We start from the raw sequence: 20,903 nt of genomic DNA on the forward strand, positions 1-20,903 counted from the left end.
GGATGAAGTACTTAATCTCACAGCTTGAAGGAGGAAGCCTTTAAGTCTGATGCATTTTGTTAGAGAATGACAAAGAAAGTGCTTATCTCACTGTAAAAACCTCCCTTTGCACATATGGTGTCTATAGGCTAGCCTAATAAAAGTACAAAGCATACACAGGTAATCTTTTCCAGAAATGACATTTGGAGGAAAGTTCGACTGAATTGTGTACACTTTTCTCTTTGCTTAGTGTGGGGTGTGTAAATAAGGTGCTTTTCTAGTCATTGTTTGAATGCAGACTCGTGGGTGCTGGTCATCAGAGTGATTTGATCTGGAAGGAACAAAACGTGCCTTTATTTAACCGCAGCCATTATCTGTGTTTACATGCACGTACAAACCCAGTTAAGCATACAAATCAGTTTGTCCTGCAGGTTGACTTATTGATAGTCACTGACTGTAATGTGTTGTATGTGCATGTATATACTGTGAATACAATTCATAGCTATGACGCTGGTACTTCACTGACACCAATCTGTTTAATTGTTAGGGCAATTTTCCCATCATTGTATTGAAAGCATATGTAAATATCTTCATAGGTTTTCCAGCCTTTATCTATGTTCAAATTCACAAAAGAAACGCAGACGAGTATAAATGCATGTCGAAATAATCTGTTTCGCCTGCATGTAAATACTGTGGTTGCCGAGGAATTCAGTGAGTTTTATGTGTACATATCCTCTTTCAATATTAGTCATAGCACTTTTCAATATTACAGTACTGCCAGTAAGGAAGTTTGCTCAAACTTGTAACATCAAGATTATTTGTGCAATTGCTTACATCAGGAATTCAGCCTCAGTATACAATAAAATCTTTAGTAAACAGCACTCTTTGAAGGGAACAGGAAGCCAAAGGTATATCACACATTCAAAATCACCTGAAATTCAGTGATGGTAAATCTCTGGCCCTCGATATATATCAAGAATAAGACACAGTGTTTCACTCTGAAAGATGAAATAACTTAGAAAAGCTCCTCCAAAGCCACAGAGGATACACAGTTAAACAGTGAAGTTACTGTTTTCTTCAGTAAAAGTGAAACAGTTTGTCAAAGATGATGAATTACACAAATTATTTTGCCATTATGAATTAATCTCTCCTGCCCAAGGGCCATAAACAAACTGGCATAAGAACAAGTAGAGGAGCTCCCAAGACAAAACCTTCACTTTTGATGAAATTGTAAACAAAAATGTAATAAAGTTTACTTGGAAAACTTCATAAGGAATTAGTTGTGAAGTAATCAGTCAGTAGGTCTCAAAAAGCACATGAGTGTATTTTGAACACCAATTTTATATTAGAATATTTCCTGAATCTGCAGTATTTTCACTACAACAAAGAGTCTTTTATACAGAAATCTAAATGTTTCAGACAATGGTTCTGTGACGCAGCCAATGTTGGGTAGCACTGCCGCAGGAGCAGGAGTGTTTACTCTGTACTAAAGAAAATCAGAAATCCAGTAGTATTGACATTATTAACATTATTTTTGGAATTTCTGGAGCAGAAGCATGCTAAAAGCTTTTGCTGGGGCTTTCTATGGCATATGGATTAGTGAGGTAGGAAAAACTGGATCATTGTTCATCTTCTGTGTATGACTACTCTGTGAGCACACTGTAGTGGTTGTTTTGTTATGTTTAATCTTTTTACACATGAATAGTGAGTGGCACTCCCAGAGAAGGACAAGCCAGTGTACTATACTCTCACTCCTCTAAATCTAATATTATAAATTCTTATTGTTTAAAACTATTGTATGTATTTACATGTTTTCTTTATGGTCACTTTTTAGTTTTATTACTGCTAAGTTGATGTGTAATGTGTTTGGGCTTGCTGTCATGCTGTCTTTGTCACTGTCCCACCCTTGAGAGTTGCCTCATGGGATAGGGAGGATACTAAAACTTGTTTGTGTTTGTCAAAAGATTTTAGAAGGAGTTCTACCCTGTTGGTATGTGTAGAAATGTAATATCAAGAAAAGACTATAACTTCAAATTAGACATATAAAAACAAGAGAGATAATCACCTCGCACAACAAAAACATCATCAGTAAATTTAACATAGCATTTTGACACTGTTTTCAATAAGGAATCTGCTGTCTTGCACAATAAGGTGTTGTTTTGTGGAGTAAAAAAGGAGGAGAGAAAGAATTTCATGACAGACAAAAGCTTTCACAGAGCTCTACACAAGGGAAGACAGTCGAGGGATTAAGGCAGATTGCAAAATCCTCTTCTCTTCAGTCAAAGCAGAGCTGCTAAGGATGCAGAGGGCAGGCAGACAGGAAGCAAATGGTTGATGAAAATCAACTGGTGCCACTGGTACCAGATAATCATGTCAGTCCAGTGTGTTACAGTACCTGTATGAAGCCAGTGGCTGTGGCCCGGAGGCGGCTGGCTGACTCTCCAGTCCTGGCCAGAAGGTTGGGCCAGGTCTGCTCCAGGCAGTGGGTCACCTCAGCACGGCCCAGCCCCAGTCCGGGGATCAGCTGGCTCAGCAGTAGCCGCAGGAGCTTCAAGGAGGCGTGGAAAACCTAAGGAGGGAGCCAGTGGACATTTAGTGCCAAACTCAGTGGACTTTCCAAGAAAAGCTAACACTGGGGTGATGTCAATTAGCAGAGAGGCTAGACTTGGCAGTGTTTAGTTTGAGTTGGTTAGAGTATGCAGATGGAGGGTGGCAGTCAGTAGCTATAATGTGTTTTTGTTTTTTTGTACTCGCTAGCAAGCCAACCAGACATATCAGACCGAAAAGCAAAGATGCCCGCTAACCTGCTTTTGTTTTACAGGTCAATTTAATTACCAGTGCATTGTCAATATTTGTGGATTTTTTTTTTTTTTTTTCAGAAATACATATCACATACTCCCAGGGCAGACCCAGGCTGTAATGCTTAGATCACCGAGTTCCCAGAGAAAGGTGTACTTAACATGAATACAACTGACATTTGTGGAGCAGCACACTAACCATCTTAATGGAGTATTCCGTGTACCAATGTAGCTAGGAAAATAAATCACTAGAATTATTGAGCCACTACCCTTTTCATTACCATACAAGCCATAGATGACTGCCAGAGAGGGGTTACAAGGCCATCCTTGTCAAAACTGTTTTTTGAAGGAAGCCAGAACGGGAGAGAGAACTGGGGTTGCATTTGGTACAGGGGGAACATTGTTAAGAGTGTACATGTGTGAGTGTGTGAACTAACATGAACGTTATTTCTGTTTGCAACTGGAATCCAGAGAACATGATTTAAAGAAGACTTTGACAGTGACAAAGTAAACATATCCACCTTAATGAGGCTGCTTTACTGGCAGCAGTTTCTGTTCAGTTAACTTGGACATCCACACCAGGATCATTTTATTTAGAGGAAATGACTCACAGATGACACTTTATCCAGGAGGGCCTTCTTGACCAGGAAGACTGCGGCTCTTATCGTGTTTTTCAGCTCCTCCCTGGGGGTAGTGGGTGATAGCTCCAAAAGCTTCTTGTACACAGCCAGGAGAGCGTCTTCTCTGTAGGACCAGGTTTTGGAATATGCCCCAGCTACCTGGAAAAGAAGAGAGGACAATTAGCTAGGGGTTGGGTTAGCACAAACATCCCAGTTGTGTGGGTATTACAACAGATGTGGATGGAGGTTTGCAAATATGTTGTGTAATGTATATACATCATATATCTGCCAATATTATATATAATGTGAAAAATGTCCTCTCTCAGCAGTTCCCATAAGTTCTAGGGAGAGTGTTTTATCCCCATTTAGCAGATTACTTTTACTGATTTTCCAGCCCACAAATTCCACTCTCAGGGACCTATTTTCCAGCAGCTGCAGGCAACGGTTTTCAGCAAAAAAAACTCAACCAAAAGCAACAGCACACAGCAGACAGGAGGAAGTTACAAACTAGAAGAGTTACCTTAAACATATCTTTAACATTTCTGTATTGCCGTATTATATTACTTATCTGCTGACATATATGGTGATGCAAATGTATCTGGAGGAGCTAAAACAGGGCGATAGTACAAAGTACAGAATATTCTGAGGGGAGACCAAAAAGCAGTCCAGTAAAAGTACATATGTAGAAATAAAAACCCAAGATGCAGTAAAACCCTTACTTAGCTTAGCTATGTTTTTCCAGCATTTTTTTTTCTTACCAGGCTTTCTCCGTAGACTTCTATTGGAAGACCAGCCTCTCTCTGGGCCTTCTCTGTCAGGGGCTCTGGCTCTCCGCTCATCTCTGGACTGCGTGGAGTCCTTTGGGCATCAGGTCGGGGCGAGTGCTGCTCTGCAGGGCTCTGGACAGCCTCCACAGGCCCGTCTTTCCTCTGGAGGGCTGGCAGCGGCCTCTCATCATAAGGTACACTGGTAACCTGACAGGACAAGATAATAACATTGGTATTTGAACTCCGGAATATAATATTTACAAACATTATCCAACTTTCAGTTTTTTTTAATTATATTTATAGGTGCTGCATATAGATTTCTTAACACACAATATAATACATTTCCCAGCGATCCCTTAGTTCAAAGGCTCAAAGAAAACTGATCTACACTTTCAAGCCAGAAAGGGATGTCCACACTTTTGAAAAATTGATCACCTCTAGCCTTGTTCTTTTCACTAACTTTCACCAGTATTTGATTACTCAACAGGTCGATCAGTCAACATCGCGATGACAATGAAAGTTTAACCCCATCTATACAAACGCAAGCTCCATCCAGTCAGCACTGTCTCCTGTGCCCAAGTGCCAACTGGCACCCTGCTGCCTCGTACAAGGCTCAAAGCGCTGCCTTGAGGCCAGGTTGGCAGCCGCAGGAGTCAGCCAACTGTTGCACGCTTTTAATTAAATAGTGAAACCCAAACCTACAGTAGGGCTAGTCTCAGTAGGTGGTGAGTAAAGCATAAAAGCCCCTGCTGGTCATAATCTCCCTATGTTCCAACACTACAGAAGCTTAAGGCAGTAGATGTGTTCCCAAGGTGCTGCAGTGGCCTAGATTATTTTACAACAATACAGGAATTTATGAATGCAGAACAAGCAACAGGTACAGCTATCTACAATTAGATCACAGACCATCCATGCACTTCAACAAATGAGTACTAGACAAGCTGTTATTGTTAAAGTGTCTGCAGGTGTTTGATAGTGAAGTGGCACTTACGTCTATATTGGGTACAGCAGCGGGGGTGCACGATGTGTCAGTATGGCTGCTTGGTTTTGGCGCAACAGTTCCTGCGTCTGACTCTTGGTTCTGAGGAGCGTTTGTTTTTTTCTCCTTCATGAACGTGTCTGTGGACACAAGCGGCTTGGTGGGGACTGAACGGTCACCTGGAGAGGGCTGAAGTGAGGGAGGATCATGGGCTGGGGATGAATCTGCTGCCTTTGTGATCTGGTGACATGGTAAGAGGACATAAGTTTAGGCTCATCTTGTCTAACACCTTGGACAGGAATATATGTTTTTTGTTCTTTTTTTGTTACTACACAGGTGAAGCATCGCCGTCAGTGGTTGGTGACTGACCATTTCCATGTCGAGCAGGTTGTGGACCTCCAGCTGCTGGTAGACGCTCCTCCTGTACTCCTCCATCAGCTCCTTCTTCTTCTTGGCCAAGTCATAGTCTTCTTTTTCAATGGCACATCGCTTCTCTACATCATATCGAGCCAAACGCTCCCCAACCTGAAAGAGCCCGCGACAAAACAGAGGTAAAGACAGTCCTGTAGTCCCACTGTGAGCCTACACTGGATGGCCTCATGATGTGTGGATTCATGTCGGTTTGTGCATTGATTAAAACTCTATTAGATGTTTACTATTTCTACCAAGCACTGCTGACAGTGTAAGCGATTATTGTCCACCATCTGTACTCATCTTGAAGGTGAGAGAAGAGCTTCTGCTGTTATATCTACTGCACGTAGAAACATAAATCACTATTCAGAAAGATAGAATTTGTACACTGTTTAAACTGTTTGGTCCTGGTCTTAAATACAATCCATCTACTCTGGTCTAGTTCTTGGTGTGGTGTTTTCTTAGAAGATTATTCAATTCTTAGAAGGTTATTATTATAACTTATTTTCATGCTTACTGGTATTAATAACATTGCACTCTCCAACTTAATTGCTGAGATCTGGGAATGCAGTGACATTACTAAAGAGGCCGTGGCAAGAAACATGAGCAGTCAGACGATCACACAGGTTCCAGAAAAAACCCCTGGTTAGTCAAACTTATTTGGGAGAGAAAACAAAGGTGAACAAGTTATTACCCAATCTATGAGGTCTAAACATCCACCACAGTTTATAGGTTGACTGGTTCAACTTTGACCTTCAGTACTAAAGTGCATAAATGCAGTTGTGCCGTTTTCCTGTGTAATGAGAGATTATTAACAACATTCCAGGTGCACTCACTTTCAGTTTTACCTCCAAATAAAGTGACTTAGTGACCGATAATGTGGCTAAATTGTCAGCTTGTATGCTCGTGTTTTTTTGCCGCCTCGGACCTCATTACACTGACCTCACTGTGCTCCCAGATATCAGCAATTACTGTGGTGACAGTACAGTGTTATCATAACCAACAGAAACTTCCAAAAACTACATAAATAAGACCCAAGTTGTAATTAACCAGAATTATCCTTAAAACCTAACTGGAGCTGGTTTGGGGATTGACTCTGCCCTGCCCAATAATACAGCCCTGGTGCCCCATAACAGTAAGTGTGCCACATGGTGAATCATTAAGATTTACAGGCTGGAAATTTGACAACAACTTCCAGTAAGTCAAACACGTAATGTCTTTGTGAGGAAATTCCATTAAGCTGAATTAAGTTGCTAACCAGGTGCCAAGCGACACAGTGTGAACATCAACGGCTTGTGATTCTTTACTCTCTTTTAAACAAAACCAAGTGGTGCTATAAACAGGGTAGCCGTTTCTCCAATTCATATTTAGGATCTCCAGCATTTAGTTATTTCTACTCGATAAGCCCCTCCACTTCCTCCAAGCCGGAAGGCCAATTCTCTGTCTTCAGTCCTATTCTTTCTCTGTCATGCGTTTTCTGATATCATGTAACATCAAAAACCACCCACTGACATCCTGAAGGTGCGATGACAAGGGATTTTCAGCATGGCTACGTTGGCAACTGCTTTGTTCACAATGCTAATATGCCATGCTCACAAGATGCTAGTGTGTATGTGTGTTATCTGGTTACAGAAAGGCTTGCGGTAGAGACACTACCGGAGGACAATCACCGCAGCTGTTGAGCTTATTAAGAATTCATGGTCAGCATGGTAACGCTGTATACAAAGGAGGTCAGTAACAGGAATCTGAACAATGTTTAACAACTACTGTTACAAACAGTGGTGAAATTGCAACGGATATCTGTTAAAAAAAAAAAAACAGCCGCACAAAGTTGAGATTTGCAAGAAAGAAAAATGTATATTGGTAACAGTGGCAGTGGGTGGATGGTGATAGCTGGACCTGAATTATTTCCCTTAAATGTATGGCTTATTCTTAGAAACACTATGTAAAGTATGAATATAACAGCCAACAGTTTCTGAAAGGAGTCCAGAACCGTAGTGGAAGACGTTTTCAGATCATCACCTAAGTAAAACATGGTACCCACTCTTCTTAAGAAATCATTTTCCAGGATTTTTTCTTGACAACACAGGACTGCACTCACTTACAGTCAAATAATTTAGGTGTAGGTCTACTATTTACATTGAACTGCAGTTTTATTCCTCCTTGTTAAATGATGCAGGTTGACGATGAAGTGTCTCAGGTTCATTACAGGTAACGTTAATGGGACACTCCGCATCTGCTCGCTTTGGTCGCACACTTGACAGTTCTCACCACAGCTGATTTTTCTGCTGCAGTCTCAGTGGAGCTGAGCTGCAGTCTCTTGTGAATTGACTACAGATTACTACAGTTTTAACCGTAACATTGACTACTCTATGCTAAAAAGATCACCACAGGTTCGTTCCACTTCATGCATGTGAACCCGCTTTGAAGTGTCCTACCAACAGGATACACTCCCAGGCTTACACAGACCATCTGAAAGAGGGGATAAAATAAAATTCAAATTTTCCAGGACAAGGATATTTGGTCATTTTATTTAATTTTCAAGTATTTCCATGACTGGAAAACTAGTCTCTAAATTTCCCAGGTTTTCCAGGGCGCGTGGGAACCCTGTAAAAGTCACAATACCACAGTGTAAAAACTATTCCACTACAAGTAAAGGTAAGTAAGAAAGAAAGTAAGTACAGAAGTAGTCTCAGCTATATGTCCTTAATTCATCAGAAGTTCTCATTATGTAGAATGGTCCTCTTCAATGTTTGCATTTATATTACATCTATATTATTATATTATATTGGATTATTATTATTGATATATTCATGTGTAAGAGAAGCATTTTAATGTTGTAGCTGGTCGAGTAAACAGCTGTAAATCTTAATGTATCTTAATCTACAAAGTAACTGTGACTGAAAAATGTAGTGAAGTAAAAAGGAAAATCTTTTAAAATGTAGTGGAGTAGAAAGTAAGTAGAAATTGTAAGAGTATTTGAGTAAATGTACTCTGTTACATTCCACCACTGGTCCAGAATGAGGTTGAAATCTGGGAATAGAGATCCCAGTATTTTCCTGGGAATTTTTACCAAAATCTACTCTACTTAATCTATTCTACTGTAGAACTGTAAATTCTTCCAGTACCCAGGGATATTTAGCATTGGTGTGCTAGTGTGTCTGGGTGTTGGCGTACTTCGCATTTGTACTGAAACAAAGACGCATTCTCCAAACCCCGTTAACACTGTAACTGTCGTGGCTAAATGCTGCAGTCCAACCTCAGATTATGGTAATATAACTGGAACCACTATTCAGCGGCAGCTCGTCCCTTTCTTTTCATGCAAAACGAACACTTTATAATCCAGCAGTGTAGGAAAATATTAAGTGTGAATAAACAGTGCCAAATTTGCAAAACAAAATTTTTCAGGTAGAACTACAGCGGGTAGAGCTGGCCAGCTCAAGGGAGCATAATGACTGGAAGAACGGGGGAAACATCTAGCCTGGCTCTGTCCAATTGATCACAATACACCTAAAAATACATCTACCAACACCTCTAAAGCTCACTAATTAAAACACATTTGTTTTATTTGAGCACTTTTAAATCTTTTGTTGGATATTTTTTTTCAGACTGTGATTCATTAAGACTCTTAAATGCGCTCACTGCAGAGAGAACACATCCTGGTATTTGTGGTGCATACTGCTCAAACGTGAGCAAATATTTGGTGTCAGTGTATTGAAGCCACACAGTCTGTTTCCCAGCAACCACAGTACCTTTTGCAGGTCTGCGATGGCCTGCTTCAGATTCTTGGCCTGCTCGTATTTCTCCTGCCGGACCATTTCCTGCTTCTTTTGGTCCAAGAGACGGATGATGTGTGCAACTTCGGGGTCCTGGTACATGTCGAAGGCCAGGTCGTCCAAGGGGGAGATGGATTCGCATTTTCTGGGTGCAAGACAAAGGATGCACACAAAGAAACATTTGAAACATGAAATAAAGAGAAACATTAAAACACACAACAACACTTGTTCTGTGAGGTCTGAGCTTGTTACACTTGTAAAACATATGGAAAACACAACTGCTGATTTAGTGCCTGAATTCATTAGAGATAATGCCAGTTTAAAATGTGTCATCATCCGTTAAATGGGCTCAATATTGTGCAATTCCTGATGAAAGGGGAAAAACACTGACTGACCCCCCCAAGGAGTGAGACCCTGAAGTGAAACGTCTCTTGGGGGTTGATATATTAAAAGAAAAAAACAATTTCGAAATGTGTTTTCCACTTTTCATGGGCGGCCACCTGCATTATCTTCAAATGCGAGTGACCTTGAATGCCTTATTGGTTGGCTTCCAGACGAAATGGCTTTGTTGAACAATGTTATTGTCACAAGACAAAGAAACCAGGGTTCAATGGCCTAGCCTCACCCCATGAAGGTCGTGTCCAAGGCAGCTTCCAGCTGGGTACTGTTGAGGTAGTGTTCGATCAGCTGCTCTCTGCTTGGCTGGGGGGAAACAGATGGACAAATTACGCACACGTGCATATATACTCTTGTATTACTGTGTTCAGGAAGACCTGACCATTGTCTTCTAATCCCATTAGCTTTAAGGTGATCCTCAACTTCAACCCTCACCTTAAAACTGACCAAAACACTGCCAGAATGACTTCACCAAAACTCCCTGGCCCTCACAATTGTACACACACCCCAAACCCAATCGTTAATCAACACCTCCAAGGTAAAGCCAAATATGTAGACCACTGCTCTCACCTGAAATGTGAAACAGTGGCCAATCATTACAAGAACAGGAAACTGTCTGTTGATGACATCATTAATGCAGAACTTTATGAGCAACAGCATTCAATATGAAGAAGGACAAACTTCCTGTTAGCCAGCAATAAGTAGGAACAAGGACAATATTGTACACTTTGATTATTATTATACAGCATGTAGTTATTCTCCCTGAAATGAGAAGCTAAATTATAGGCCAAATGTGTTTTGATGGATTGATATGTTACAAACCTATTTGAAAGTGTTACACCATCTTTATTTGTCACTGACAGACAGAAATTCAGATAGTATTGGTTTTAAATGTCTTGTCTCTGTCTCTGAGATTTCTGCCACCACGCCAATACAATACAACTGATGGAATTTAGTTGGCACAGGTAATAGATTGTTTTCAGTATCAGTTAATCTGTTGATCATTTTCTGGATTAGTCGATTAGTGGTTTGTGTCCATAAATTGTCCGAAAATGGTGAAAAATCATGACCGCTGTTTCTCTAGGCCCAATTGAGGTACTCAAATGTCGTGTTTTGTCCGTAACCCAAAAATATTCAGTTTACTGTCATATAGAACTAAAGAAACAAGTAATATATTCACACTGGAGAGGCTAAAACCAGAGAATGCAGGCATTTTCTCTTAAAAAATGACTCACTAAGATTAATCAATTGTCAAAATGGTTGATGATTAATTAAATAGTTGACAACTAATTGGTTAATTGGCCAACTGACTAAATGGTGCAGCTCTAATGAAAGAGAATTGAAAAATTAGGTTTAAATTCTCAATCGCAACATGTGTTTCCAGAAACAGTGTACCTTGTTGCTCTGGAAAAATCCTCAGGTGTTGAACAGTTAACTGCTACTATTTCAAAACAAAGGAATACTCCCAAAGAAAAAAGGTGACAGTGTGTTCTGTAAATTATTCAGAAGGACAGGGCATCTCCATGAAAGAGACTGCTAGAAACCCAGTGAAAGTCTCTGTGTCTGTGAACAAGGAAAGCAAAAAAAACAGTGGAGCTCAACAAACTATAATAAAACCTGAAAATAAACGTGTAAATAATAACAAAAACACGTCTGAGGATTATCCTTTCAATTCAAGGGATCATAAATGACTTGCTTAATGAGAGTGGGAGAGCAGGAACACATTTTGACATGTCACAGTATGAAAAGCAAAGATGTAAATAATAAAATGAATGATGTAACTGCTTCAGTTTCAAGATCCTGCTATTGTGCATGCTGTCTCACTGTCAGGCCGTCATGACTTACTGGGACACACAGAGCGTTTTTACACCTGTGCTGTTCCTATTACAAAAAGTCAAAATGTCTGCTCTTATTAATGCCTTTTTCACTGCTATTCATGGTAGTAAAATGTGAATACCACAAAAATAAATAAACAGTTAGAGTAAGCTCAAGAAAAGCTTGTGTTTTCTCAGCATTGTGTAAAGTCCGGAGACATCTCAAAGACAGATCTCTCAAAACCTGCATGGCTAGATAGCCCTAAAAGTTCCCGAGAAGATGTGTTTTTTCTTCACAATTTGAATGACCCGGGACACCATGATAGCTCACCTGGTAGAGCTGGCGCCCCATTTACCAAGACTCCTTGCTGCAGCAGCCATGGGTTTGGACCTGTGACCCTTTGCTGCGTGTCCTCCCCTCTCTCTCCCCCCTTTCCTGTCACTCTTCAGCTGTCACTATTGATTTAAGGCAATAAAAGCCTCCAAAAAAATGTAAAAAACCCAACACAATTTGTAAGAACTGACACTTAAATAAGCCTTCTCACTGTATCCACACCACAGTCTCCCTCCACAGGACAAACACAACTTCCACACACGGAACACATATAAGAGAACAAGATCCAACCGACCCTCCAAGCAAGATCACCGCTGCAGTGGAGGTGCTCAGAGTCGGATTAGTGGAGCAACAATGCACAGCCTGTTCATTGGAATCTGTGCGAGTGTGTGTCCGTGTCTTTCCATGTCTCTGTGTCTGTGTGTGTGTGTTTTAAGGTGCTCTCTCTCTTCCAGGACCTGTCCATCTGCAGGACTATCTGATTACACTGGCAAACTAAAGGCCTCCTGTGTGATTACATACTGTCCCCCCTTTGTGTCTCATTACTACATTCCTGACACATATACACAAACCTACACACACACACACACACACTATTCGGGTTAACACGTGTGCATATAGACATGCTTATACAGTATCTTTGGATCAGTGACTTTGTATAAATACTGTATATAACATGTATGCAATGTATCTATTACTTAATATAGCTATATAAGCCAGTATATCCTCTCCATGTCATTTTCTAATACAACAACGCCATCAAATACTGCCTCAAAGGGTACAAATAAGTTAAATCAACAACTCTCTGACATAGTCTCAGCTCATTTTAAGCTTCACATTATTCAGGGCCACTGTACTCAATTTGCATTATATCATGTAGGTATTATTTGTGTGTCCTCATATGGACAGGTAATACAAATATATATATATATATATATATGTAAACTGTATATGATATAAGATATGTCAGGAAGACTTTGACCTGCCAAAAGTTCACTGTCACAGTGCAACATCAGTGGATGGATGAGGAAACGTCAATCAGCCCTATTCTAAGTGACTGATGACAGAGCAATGTCTCACAAAATCACAGCACAACATCGCCATCTACTGCTGTGCAGATGTAAGTTCAGTGATGGGTGACAGGTGAAGGAGAGTGCTCACTTACAATTGTGTTAAAAGCATTCCCATCCAAAGAATCTCCCAGAACATTAATGGCAACCAAAGAAACCTGAAATCACAAACAGATGTTGGTGCGGTGGTTGAATGAAACATAACTGCATGAGAAAATCAAAAATCAATGCATGTGATAAATGAGTGAGTGCTGGGTGGTTAATAGCGGAACTATTTTACTGCCGTTTAAAGCATAAAGCTGGTGATGTTCTATATCTGCATTTTCATCGTCCACAAATCATATGAAAAGACCAAAACTAACAACAAAGTAATGACTGTGTAGTCAAAGCTTAACTTATTCCTCTGTGCCAGAGAGCTTCACTGTTGTCCAAAAATACCTAAATAAGCCACACTGTTGCACTAGGTGACCCACACTTTAGTTACTCCTGTTTGTTTAATGTGCCCAGCATTTTCAGAAAATTATTTTGCCTGATTAAAAATCAACCTATATATCTCTGACCTGTTTTTAAAGATTTCAATCTTCAGTAGGCACAAATGGAGCTTGGGGCAGAGTGTCATAGACAAGGGAGGGAAGTACTTCATGGTCTTTTCATGGGATTTGTAGGAATTAAGAATAAAGAGTAAAATCAGTCTTATCCACTTGAGTTCAAAAAAAGGAGGTTTCAAAGACTTCGAGATTCAAGCTACAAGATGCGTGGGGGGGAGATGTGTGGGGGTGTGTTTAAAAAATAGACCTGCACCTATTATATCACATTCATTGCTGGTTATTTTAAAAGAAGCCACACAGTTTGAAGAACTATCTACATGAGATATACTGTAATCCTTCTCAAATGACCCTAAAACTGTTTATTTTCAGGCACATTTACACTAGTCTTTAAAATGTAAACTTTAAATGATCTCAAACACTAATGTTTAAAAGACAGTGTTTCTAGAACAGCTGTTAATGATCTGATGTCTTTTAAACAATGTAACCTAACTCGTCCACATAAACCGAGCGGCTCACAGTTTGGATCAATCTTCTGTACCAGGCAAAAGTTCTTGGCAGTGAAATAGTGGTGTAGGTGCATCGCTCCCATCTAACGGAGTACCTGATTGTAGTTATTGTAACGGTTGACATGGTTCCTGTGGAAGGTTATTCTCAGGTACGTTCCGATGGCGTCTACGTGCACCGACTTCAGCTCCCGAGCTTTGAAGCCTGTCTTCTCGTTGTCCGACAAAGACACGTACCTGTGGTGAAAGTACAGTGTTGCTGACATACAGAAGACTAAAATGCATGATATACTGTACACATTATTTATCTATATGGAGTGATTCATACTAGGTGTTTAGTAGCAGTGAGCAGCACCTGTGCAGCACATGGGGACCTGTTCCAGTTGTTAGCCAGTGCCTTGAGCAAGGGCAATGACATATCATTGCTAACGTGCACGGATTTTGGGCCGAGCACACTCCCCTCAGGGACCCTGCAACTTATGGCCTTAAGAACAGAAACCATCCCATCAACATCTGGTAAAATGCTAAAACGTAGACTACTGAATGCCCTTTGGAGATCCAATATGACTACCATAGAGCTTCCCTTCATGCTACGGTCAGTTAGACACAAAATCAAAACCAGATCAAAGGAACAGAGCGGAGTGTCTAGGGAGCATCATTAGCAGGTGCCTGTCCTCACCAGAACCAGAACTGCCGACAGTATTGGTCACTTGATCACCTGAACAACAAAAACAACCTACGTTTATGTTTGTGCAGTTGCGTATAAGAAAATGTCAAAACCAAGCCTGGCCGAGTCTGCAGTCTCACCCAAGTCTGCGAAGCTGCCCAGGGAACCCTGGGCTGCCGGTTTCAGGAAGGGTGTCTCCAATATGGAACTCCACCTTGGCTGGGATCAGGTACTGGTGGGCTAACAGCTGCAGCTTCCTCACCCTACTTCTCTCCACCAGCTGGAGGGTGATGTGCTGAGGGTAGGAGCACAGCCTGCAGGAATATTTGATTCACACAACAATGAGTTAAAGAAAACTGCCATTCATAAAGGAATGAATTGCTTTTGCATAGCATAATGTTGCCATGAATGAATGTGACATGCGTTTGTGTTAATGTACCTGCTGGATCTCCAGCCACTGACTGTGGGTGCATGGACCATGAGCTCCTTGGCACTGAAGTTGTCCTCATGACTTGAAGAGTTGACCACAATGAATCCTATCTTTCTGGGCATCCCTCCGATGGAAACTGATCCCAAAGAACACAATTTATCACATTTAATATTTGAAAGAGCAGAAACAAATTCAATTAGTGACTCTGATAAATGTAAAGATGATGAGATCTGGACATATGCATCTTATACTGACATAATGTGTCTATAAAGTACACCAAGTACATTCAGTGTAAGATTTTCAGTCCAGTTGAATTACTTGTATTTAGATTGTTCCATATTTAATTTAACCAATTTTAGACTTTTTCTTTAAGCATTGCTCTTGTATGGGGGCGCCTATTCCACATTTGACAACTTTGACTTTTGAAAAAAAAAAGAAAAAATAGTCCTTACCTAAATAGTAGTTAATTCCTTCGTAGAAATAAATGTGTATATCTCTCAAGGTAAAGTAATTAAAAAAGAAGTATAGCTTAGGTGTCTCAGGTATTACCACTAGTGCTGAAAACTGTACCCAACCCTGAATAAACTCGAGAGGACTGCCAAAACACTTTGTCCATCTGTCCAGCTAAACCACTTACAACCCAACGCAATATTGAATATTTAATAGTACAGTCAAAACTGTTTAATGTCACTACACATGTGACCAAATGATGCTCAACAAACTTGTCAGCAATTAGGCAGTAATTACTAAAGAACAGAATAGGAACAACATATTTTATAAATTCAGCAGAACAGAACTATTAAACAACCTTTGGTTATGTAGCAGTCAGTCTGCACTTTATTCATCATTTATATGTAACTTAGTGAATGTGCGTCAGTAGCTGTAAGTACGGATGCAAGAGGCTTAAAGATTTGTTGAGGGGTTTATCTCATCACATAAAACAGAAAAAATGAAAAGGCCAGTTTACAGCATGAAGTTTGGCGTGTGGTTCTCTTTAGGTAAAATAATAATACCCCCCCTTGGGTAGGACAGTCATTCTTGCTGACTGGCACATGCTGCGCGGGGGGCATTAGCTAGCTAACTGTGAACTACTCAATCAGCCAACATGGCTAGTCTTACACTGGCTGTATTATAAAGGTATTTTGACCGGCTAAAATCCCACAAAGGTGCTGACAACTGTCATTCTTTATGTCCTACCTTCTGTTGTTATACATTTCACAGTAAATATAAGTTTTCCTGCGTGTATTTCAAAGAAATCTTACCACAAACATCACCGTAATGTTGACAGCTCGTACTCCCATCGCATCTCCATAACCACCGCTGACAACAACCAGCGCGGACATGCGCAGTGCCAGGAGTGTCGCTAGTCGCAATGGATTGTGGTCAATGTAGTTTTATACACGTGTAACTCGTTTTTCACTTCAGCAGTTATTAGTTGAGTCCAAATTTAACGCCTTTGGCTGTATTATGTATTCTGCCTCAATCTTAAGACGATGGTCATATCGATAAACATTCAAAATACATTTTATAATGTGTTTTTAACTTCCTTCCGGTCATCGGGCGGAGCGGGGACTACATCGACTTCAGGAAGTCAATCCTTCGGCTCCAAAATAAAGGCACGGTATATAGCGGTGACATCAAACTCGTTAGCTCTTATAATATTGCAGCATATATAATACTCGTGATATAAATGTTAGACTAAATAAATAAATAAATAAATACCACAAGTTAATAAGAGATGCACCGAGCTCACAATTCTTTAATACTTGACGTTTTAAAAGAAGTAATAATCCTTCTTAATACATGAGTTATTTAAGTCATGTTTTGATTATAACTATTCGGTATATTGACGCAAACATGCACATTTACCACGCACAAATCTATATGACCAGAACATTTCAATTTATTTTGAAATATTTAAACGGATATCGTGTATTTTATTGTCTGAGCTACTTTGACAAGAGTACTAGCAGCATGGATGACATGGAGAAATGGCCAGAAATAGAGAAAGCAGCGACAGGGAAGAGACGTGAACTGGTTTTACAGGGTCCAGCTGTGGACGAGAGAATCTCCTCTAATGGAGGACTCTCCTCTGATATCTACTCCCTCACACTGCTGAATTATCTGGAGGTCAGCCAGTGCCCGAGTCTGACAGAGATCCACGAGGACATCCAGCATCTGACAAACCTCCAAAGCCTCATCCTGTGCAGGAACAAGCTCGCCTCCATCCCGAATGTCGTCGGCAACCTCAAGTCCCTGAAGGTCCTGGACCTTTCAGTCAACAACCTCAGGGTTTTGCCAGAGGGAATCACTCAGTTAAAGGAGCTCAACACTCTCAACGTGAGCTGTAACAGCCTGGAGGTCCTGCCAGAGGGACTGAGCCGGTGCACCAAGCTCTCCACCATCAACATCTCCAAGAACCGCATCACCGGTTTCCCCGCTGATTTCTACTCCGAGAAGCTGGATCTCCTCAGCTCCCTGGTCGCCTCTGACAACTCCATCGACCAGCTGAGTGGAGATGTTCACAAGCTAGCTGCTCTCAAGGTGGGCCGGACCTCACTAACCAATACGACAGCATTTAAAAATGAGTTTGAGTTGTGGTTCACCCGTATAACTTACAGTACGTATAACAATACATTCCATATCCCAAGCAGCTCTCTTATACATATCATGTCGTCTTGTGGTGGTGATTTTCTTCATTAAAAAATGCTTCTGGGTGGATCAAATATGCTCCGAATTTAACCACTAACTATCACTATTTTTGGTGTATATTTTAAATTATAGTAAGCGAGGTTTACATTTGCAGATGGGGCATTGCATCACTAAAATGTCATGTTTTCAAACGGAGTTTGGCGGGTAACCTCCACACAACCAGCTTAAATGCAATATACTCTTTTCTGTTGTTGTTTTCCTCTTGCATAGCACTTAAAACTGGGCATAGCTGATGCTCTTTGCCAACTCATGCCCTTGGCTTTGTCTTCCCAGGTGCTGGATCTCTCCAACAACAAGCTGAGGGAGATTCCCTCCGATCTGAGCGACTGCCCCAAGCTAAAAGAGATCAACTTCAAAGGCAACAAGTTGAACGACAAACGTCTGGAGAAGATGGTCAACGGCTGCCAGACCAAGTCCATCCTCGACTACCTCAGAGGAAAAGGGAAACAGGGAGAGGATGGAGGTAACGCGGAGGGGGGGCGCAATGCAGACAAGGGGAAAAGGCAGCAGCAGAGGAAGAAGAAGGAGAAGGTGGCAGACGAACAGGATGAGATGGAGGAGCTGAACAAGATGGTGGTGAGAGTTCTCCATGTTTCGGATGCCCCTACAGCACTGGAAGTCACAGTGAGTGCAGAGGTGAAAGATGTTCGGCCGTACTTGGTGTGCTGCGTGGTCCGAGGCATGAACCTAAAGTCTGGGAATGCTCTCAAACGGTTCCTGGTGGCTCAGGTAAGGTCAATCCCCTCACGAGGTGGCATACATCGGTGCGCAAGTGTGCAGTTTTGTCACCGAAAAACACTCACCTGTTTGTTTTTCTAGACAAAGCTTCACGACGACCTGTGCGGTAAAAGGACCACCGCAACCATCGCAACTCATGATGTGCAGCTTCTCAAAGCTCCTCTGATTTATGATGTTAAACCACCTACCCAGCTGAAGGTATGCTAACGCAGGACGGTTGGCTCTTTTTTTTCAGATTTCAATCCACTTCTTAAGTCAGCCAGACGTTAAAAAATCTATCATTTGCATTAATCAAATCAAATGATAATAAAATGAAATCAGTTTGAAACGTCTGAATTTCACATAAGAACACAATGTTTGTCAGATTGTGCCACTGGGCCGGAAGGAGATGACGGCCATCGAGCTGATAAGACACCTTCAGCTGGAGGCTGACGAGCTGAGGAAGCAGAAGAAGAGGCAGAACGTCACTGGTCTCCACAAGTCAGTACAACTCATGGTGCTTTGGAAAGATCCCCAGTAGTTATCTGCTGGACTATCTGCATAACCTGGTTGCTGTTAGGTTTGAACACATGAGGGCAGTATAAGTCTGTTGGACCACAGTATCTGCAGGTACTTGTGATCAGTGCCTGACAAAAAGAAGAAGCAGAAAAAATAGGATTTAAAGATTATTGATGTGTATTAATGGCATATTTAAATAGTTGATTATGATAACTGACATGATTGACTTCTAAAATCATCAATACCACTACTGTAATTAATGCACGGACAAAACAACGCACACCAAATGAAACCTACAATCATTTTTCAAGTTAACATCACCTGCTATGCATCCATTACACTTGCTTTAAAGACTTCTATAATGTTTTCTCTCAACTATTCTATTATTTTACAGGTACCTGCAAATTCTGCAGGGAAAGGCCCTCTATCCCTGCCTAGTGGATGCAGAGGGACACGTGATCTCATTCCCACCTATTACCAACAGCGAGAAAACCAAGGTGTGTGTCTATTTTCATCCTGGTAAACATAACTGTGTCCTCCCATACGAGAGGATTCCATATTAAATGCTGTCATACACTGGGCATTGATGCTGGAAGAAAAAAAAAACCCAATAACACACTGACATACATCTTATTGTTTGTGCCTCATTGTCTTATTGTAGCCCACACTTTGGTCTCTGTGTCTTGTCATGGGCAGAATTATATAATCTGAGCTGATTGTACTTTACAGATCAAAAAGACGACCAAAGAGTTGTTCTTGGAGGTGACGAGTGGAACCAGCCTGCAGACATGTAAAGATGTTATGGACGCTCTGATTGTAGTAAGTTTTCTCTCTCTTTTCTTTCTTCTTTTTTCTATACTAACTGCTAATGACGTTTAGCATGCAGTCCATACTGTATACAATTAGTATATAACCTTTATGTCCACTGCCTCCCTCTTTCTCCCCCTCTGTTTTCCTGTTTTGGATTTGTTTGACCTTTTGAGTGTTTATTTTGAAACGTCAGGAGTTTTCATCTAGGAGATAATTGGTAGATTATTTTCTTATACTGTAGATTTAGTGTCGTAGTTTCTGTGCTGCAGTTGTACACAATCAGCAGTAACAAATCACACACAGGCATTTAAAGGGCATTTCCTGTTTCGTCACAGAAAATGGCAGAGTTGAACAAGTTCACGGCAGAGCATCAGGAGGAGGCGGGGTCAGATGGCGAAGGGGACGGCCCACAAGAGCCGGCCGCCAGCCGTGAGACCTCCAGCGAACTGATCATCCAGCAGGTCCGAACATTGGACCAGGACGGGAACCTGAAGGTTGTCTACCCGTCAAAAACCGACCTCTCCAACGACATCAGCAACTTGAACGTCATTTGGTAGTGGTGACGCGGATAACCTCTGATGTTTACACTCACGTGGTACATGAAGTCATTTTAACAGATTCACATTGTGGGGCATTAAAGCTTTTGACAACACGCAACAAAATTACATCCCTTTACTTCAGGGAGCGCAGAAAATCTGATCCTGTCGGATTTTTTTTGTGACTAAAACAAAATCCAGCAGATGCTTGACTTTTAGTAATAATTGTTGCCTGTTGAAGAATGTTAACATTTCTGATTAATGTACAGCTTTTTGAACCACATGTAGTAATACTTTAATAAATCTCTTTGCCACTTACTGACAGCATGATCAACATGGCATACTGTATGTGAAAAGATCCTTATTTTTGTATTATTTACAAACTTTCCTGTGGGTAAAATGAATCTTGTTTAACTGACATTAACTTAAACTCGGACTGGTCTACTTATCTGTAGCACTGGATGATTTGTATGACTATTTATCAACTTAAAGTATTGGCATTTTCCCTTTAAGCAGC

General features: G+C 41.0%; 2 protein-coding genes across 3 annotated transcripts in view; one reads left to right on the top strand and one right to left on the bottom strand.

Moving 5' to 3' along the window:
• Positions 1–16,446, bottom strand: part of cep104 (centrosomal protein 104) — a 32,244-nt gene extending 15,798 nt beyond the window's left edge. The window contains exons 1-12 of one of the 2 annotated variants that reach the window (XM_035656109.1): positions 16,355–16,446; positions 15,102–15,228; positions 14,803–14,976; positions 14,094–14,232; positions 13,040–13,102; positions 9,956–10,032; positions 9,307–9,475; positions 5,513–5,668; positions 5,156–5,383; positions 4,156–4,371; positions 3,389–3,556; positions 2,375–2,548 (exon numbers count right to left, since the gene is read on the bottom strand). In XM_035656109.1, the coding sequence (XP_035512002.1) occupies positions 2,375–2,548; positions 3,389–3,556; positions 4,156–4,371; positions 5,156–5,383; positions 5,513–5,668; positions 9,307–9,475; positions 9,956–10,032; positions 13,040–13,102; positions 14,094–14,232; positions 14,803–14,976; positions 15,102–15,214 (1,677 nt within the window). In that variant the 5' untranslated portion in view covers positions 15,215–15,228; positions 16,355–16,446. Of the gene's footprint in view, positions 1–2,374; positions 2,549–3,388; positions 3,557–4,155; positions 4,372–5,155; positions 5,384–5,512; positions 5,669–9,306; positions 9,476–9,955; positions 10,033–13,039; positions 13,103–14,093; positions 14,233–14,350; positions 14,767–14,802; positions 14,977–15,101; positions 15,229–16,354 lie in introns of those variants that run through there. The other variant, XM_035656111.1, reaches the window with a different exon arrangement.
• A 577-nt stretch (positions 16,447–17,023) lies between these two features.
• Positions 17,024–20,834, top strand: lrrc47 (leucine rich repeat containing 47). Its single transcript, XM_035656112.1, has 7 exons — positions 17,024–17,636; positions 18,078–18,533; positions 18,624–18,740; positions 18,907–19,022; positions 19,435–19,537; positions 19,770–19,859; positions 20,186–20,834. The coding sequence occupies exons 1-7, from the start codon at positions 17,067–17,069 to the stop codon at positions 20,405–20,407; spliced, it is 1,674 nt and encodes a 557-aa protein (XP_035512005.1). The 5' UTR covers positions 17,024–17,066; the 3' UTR covers positions 20,408–20,834.
• Positions 20,835–20,903: the final 69 nt, after the last annotated feature.

The sequence above is a fragment of the Morone saxatilis genome, unplaced genomic scaffold, assembly GCF_004916995.1.
Source record: "Morone saxatilis isolate NCDOM2014 unplaced genomic scaffold, NCSU_SB_2.0 Contig15, whole genome shotgun sequence".
In the NCBI taxonomy this organism is placed as follows: domain Eukaryota; kingdom Metazoa; phylum Chordata; class Actinopteri; family Moronidae; genus Morone; species Morone saxatilis.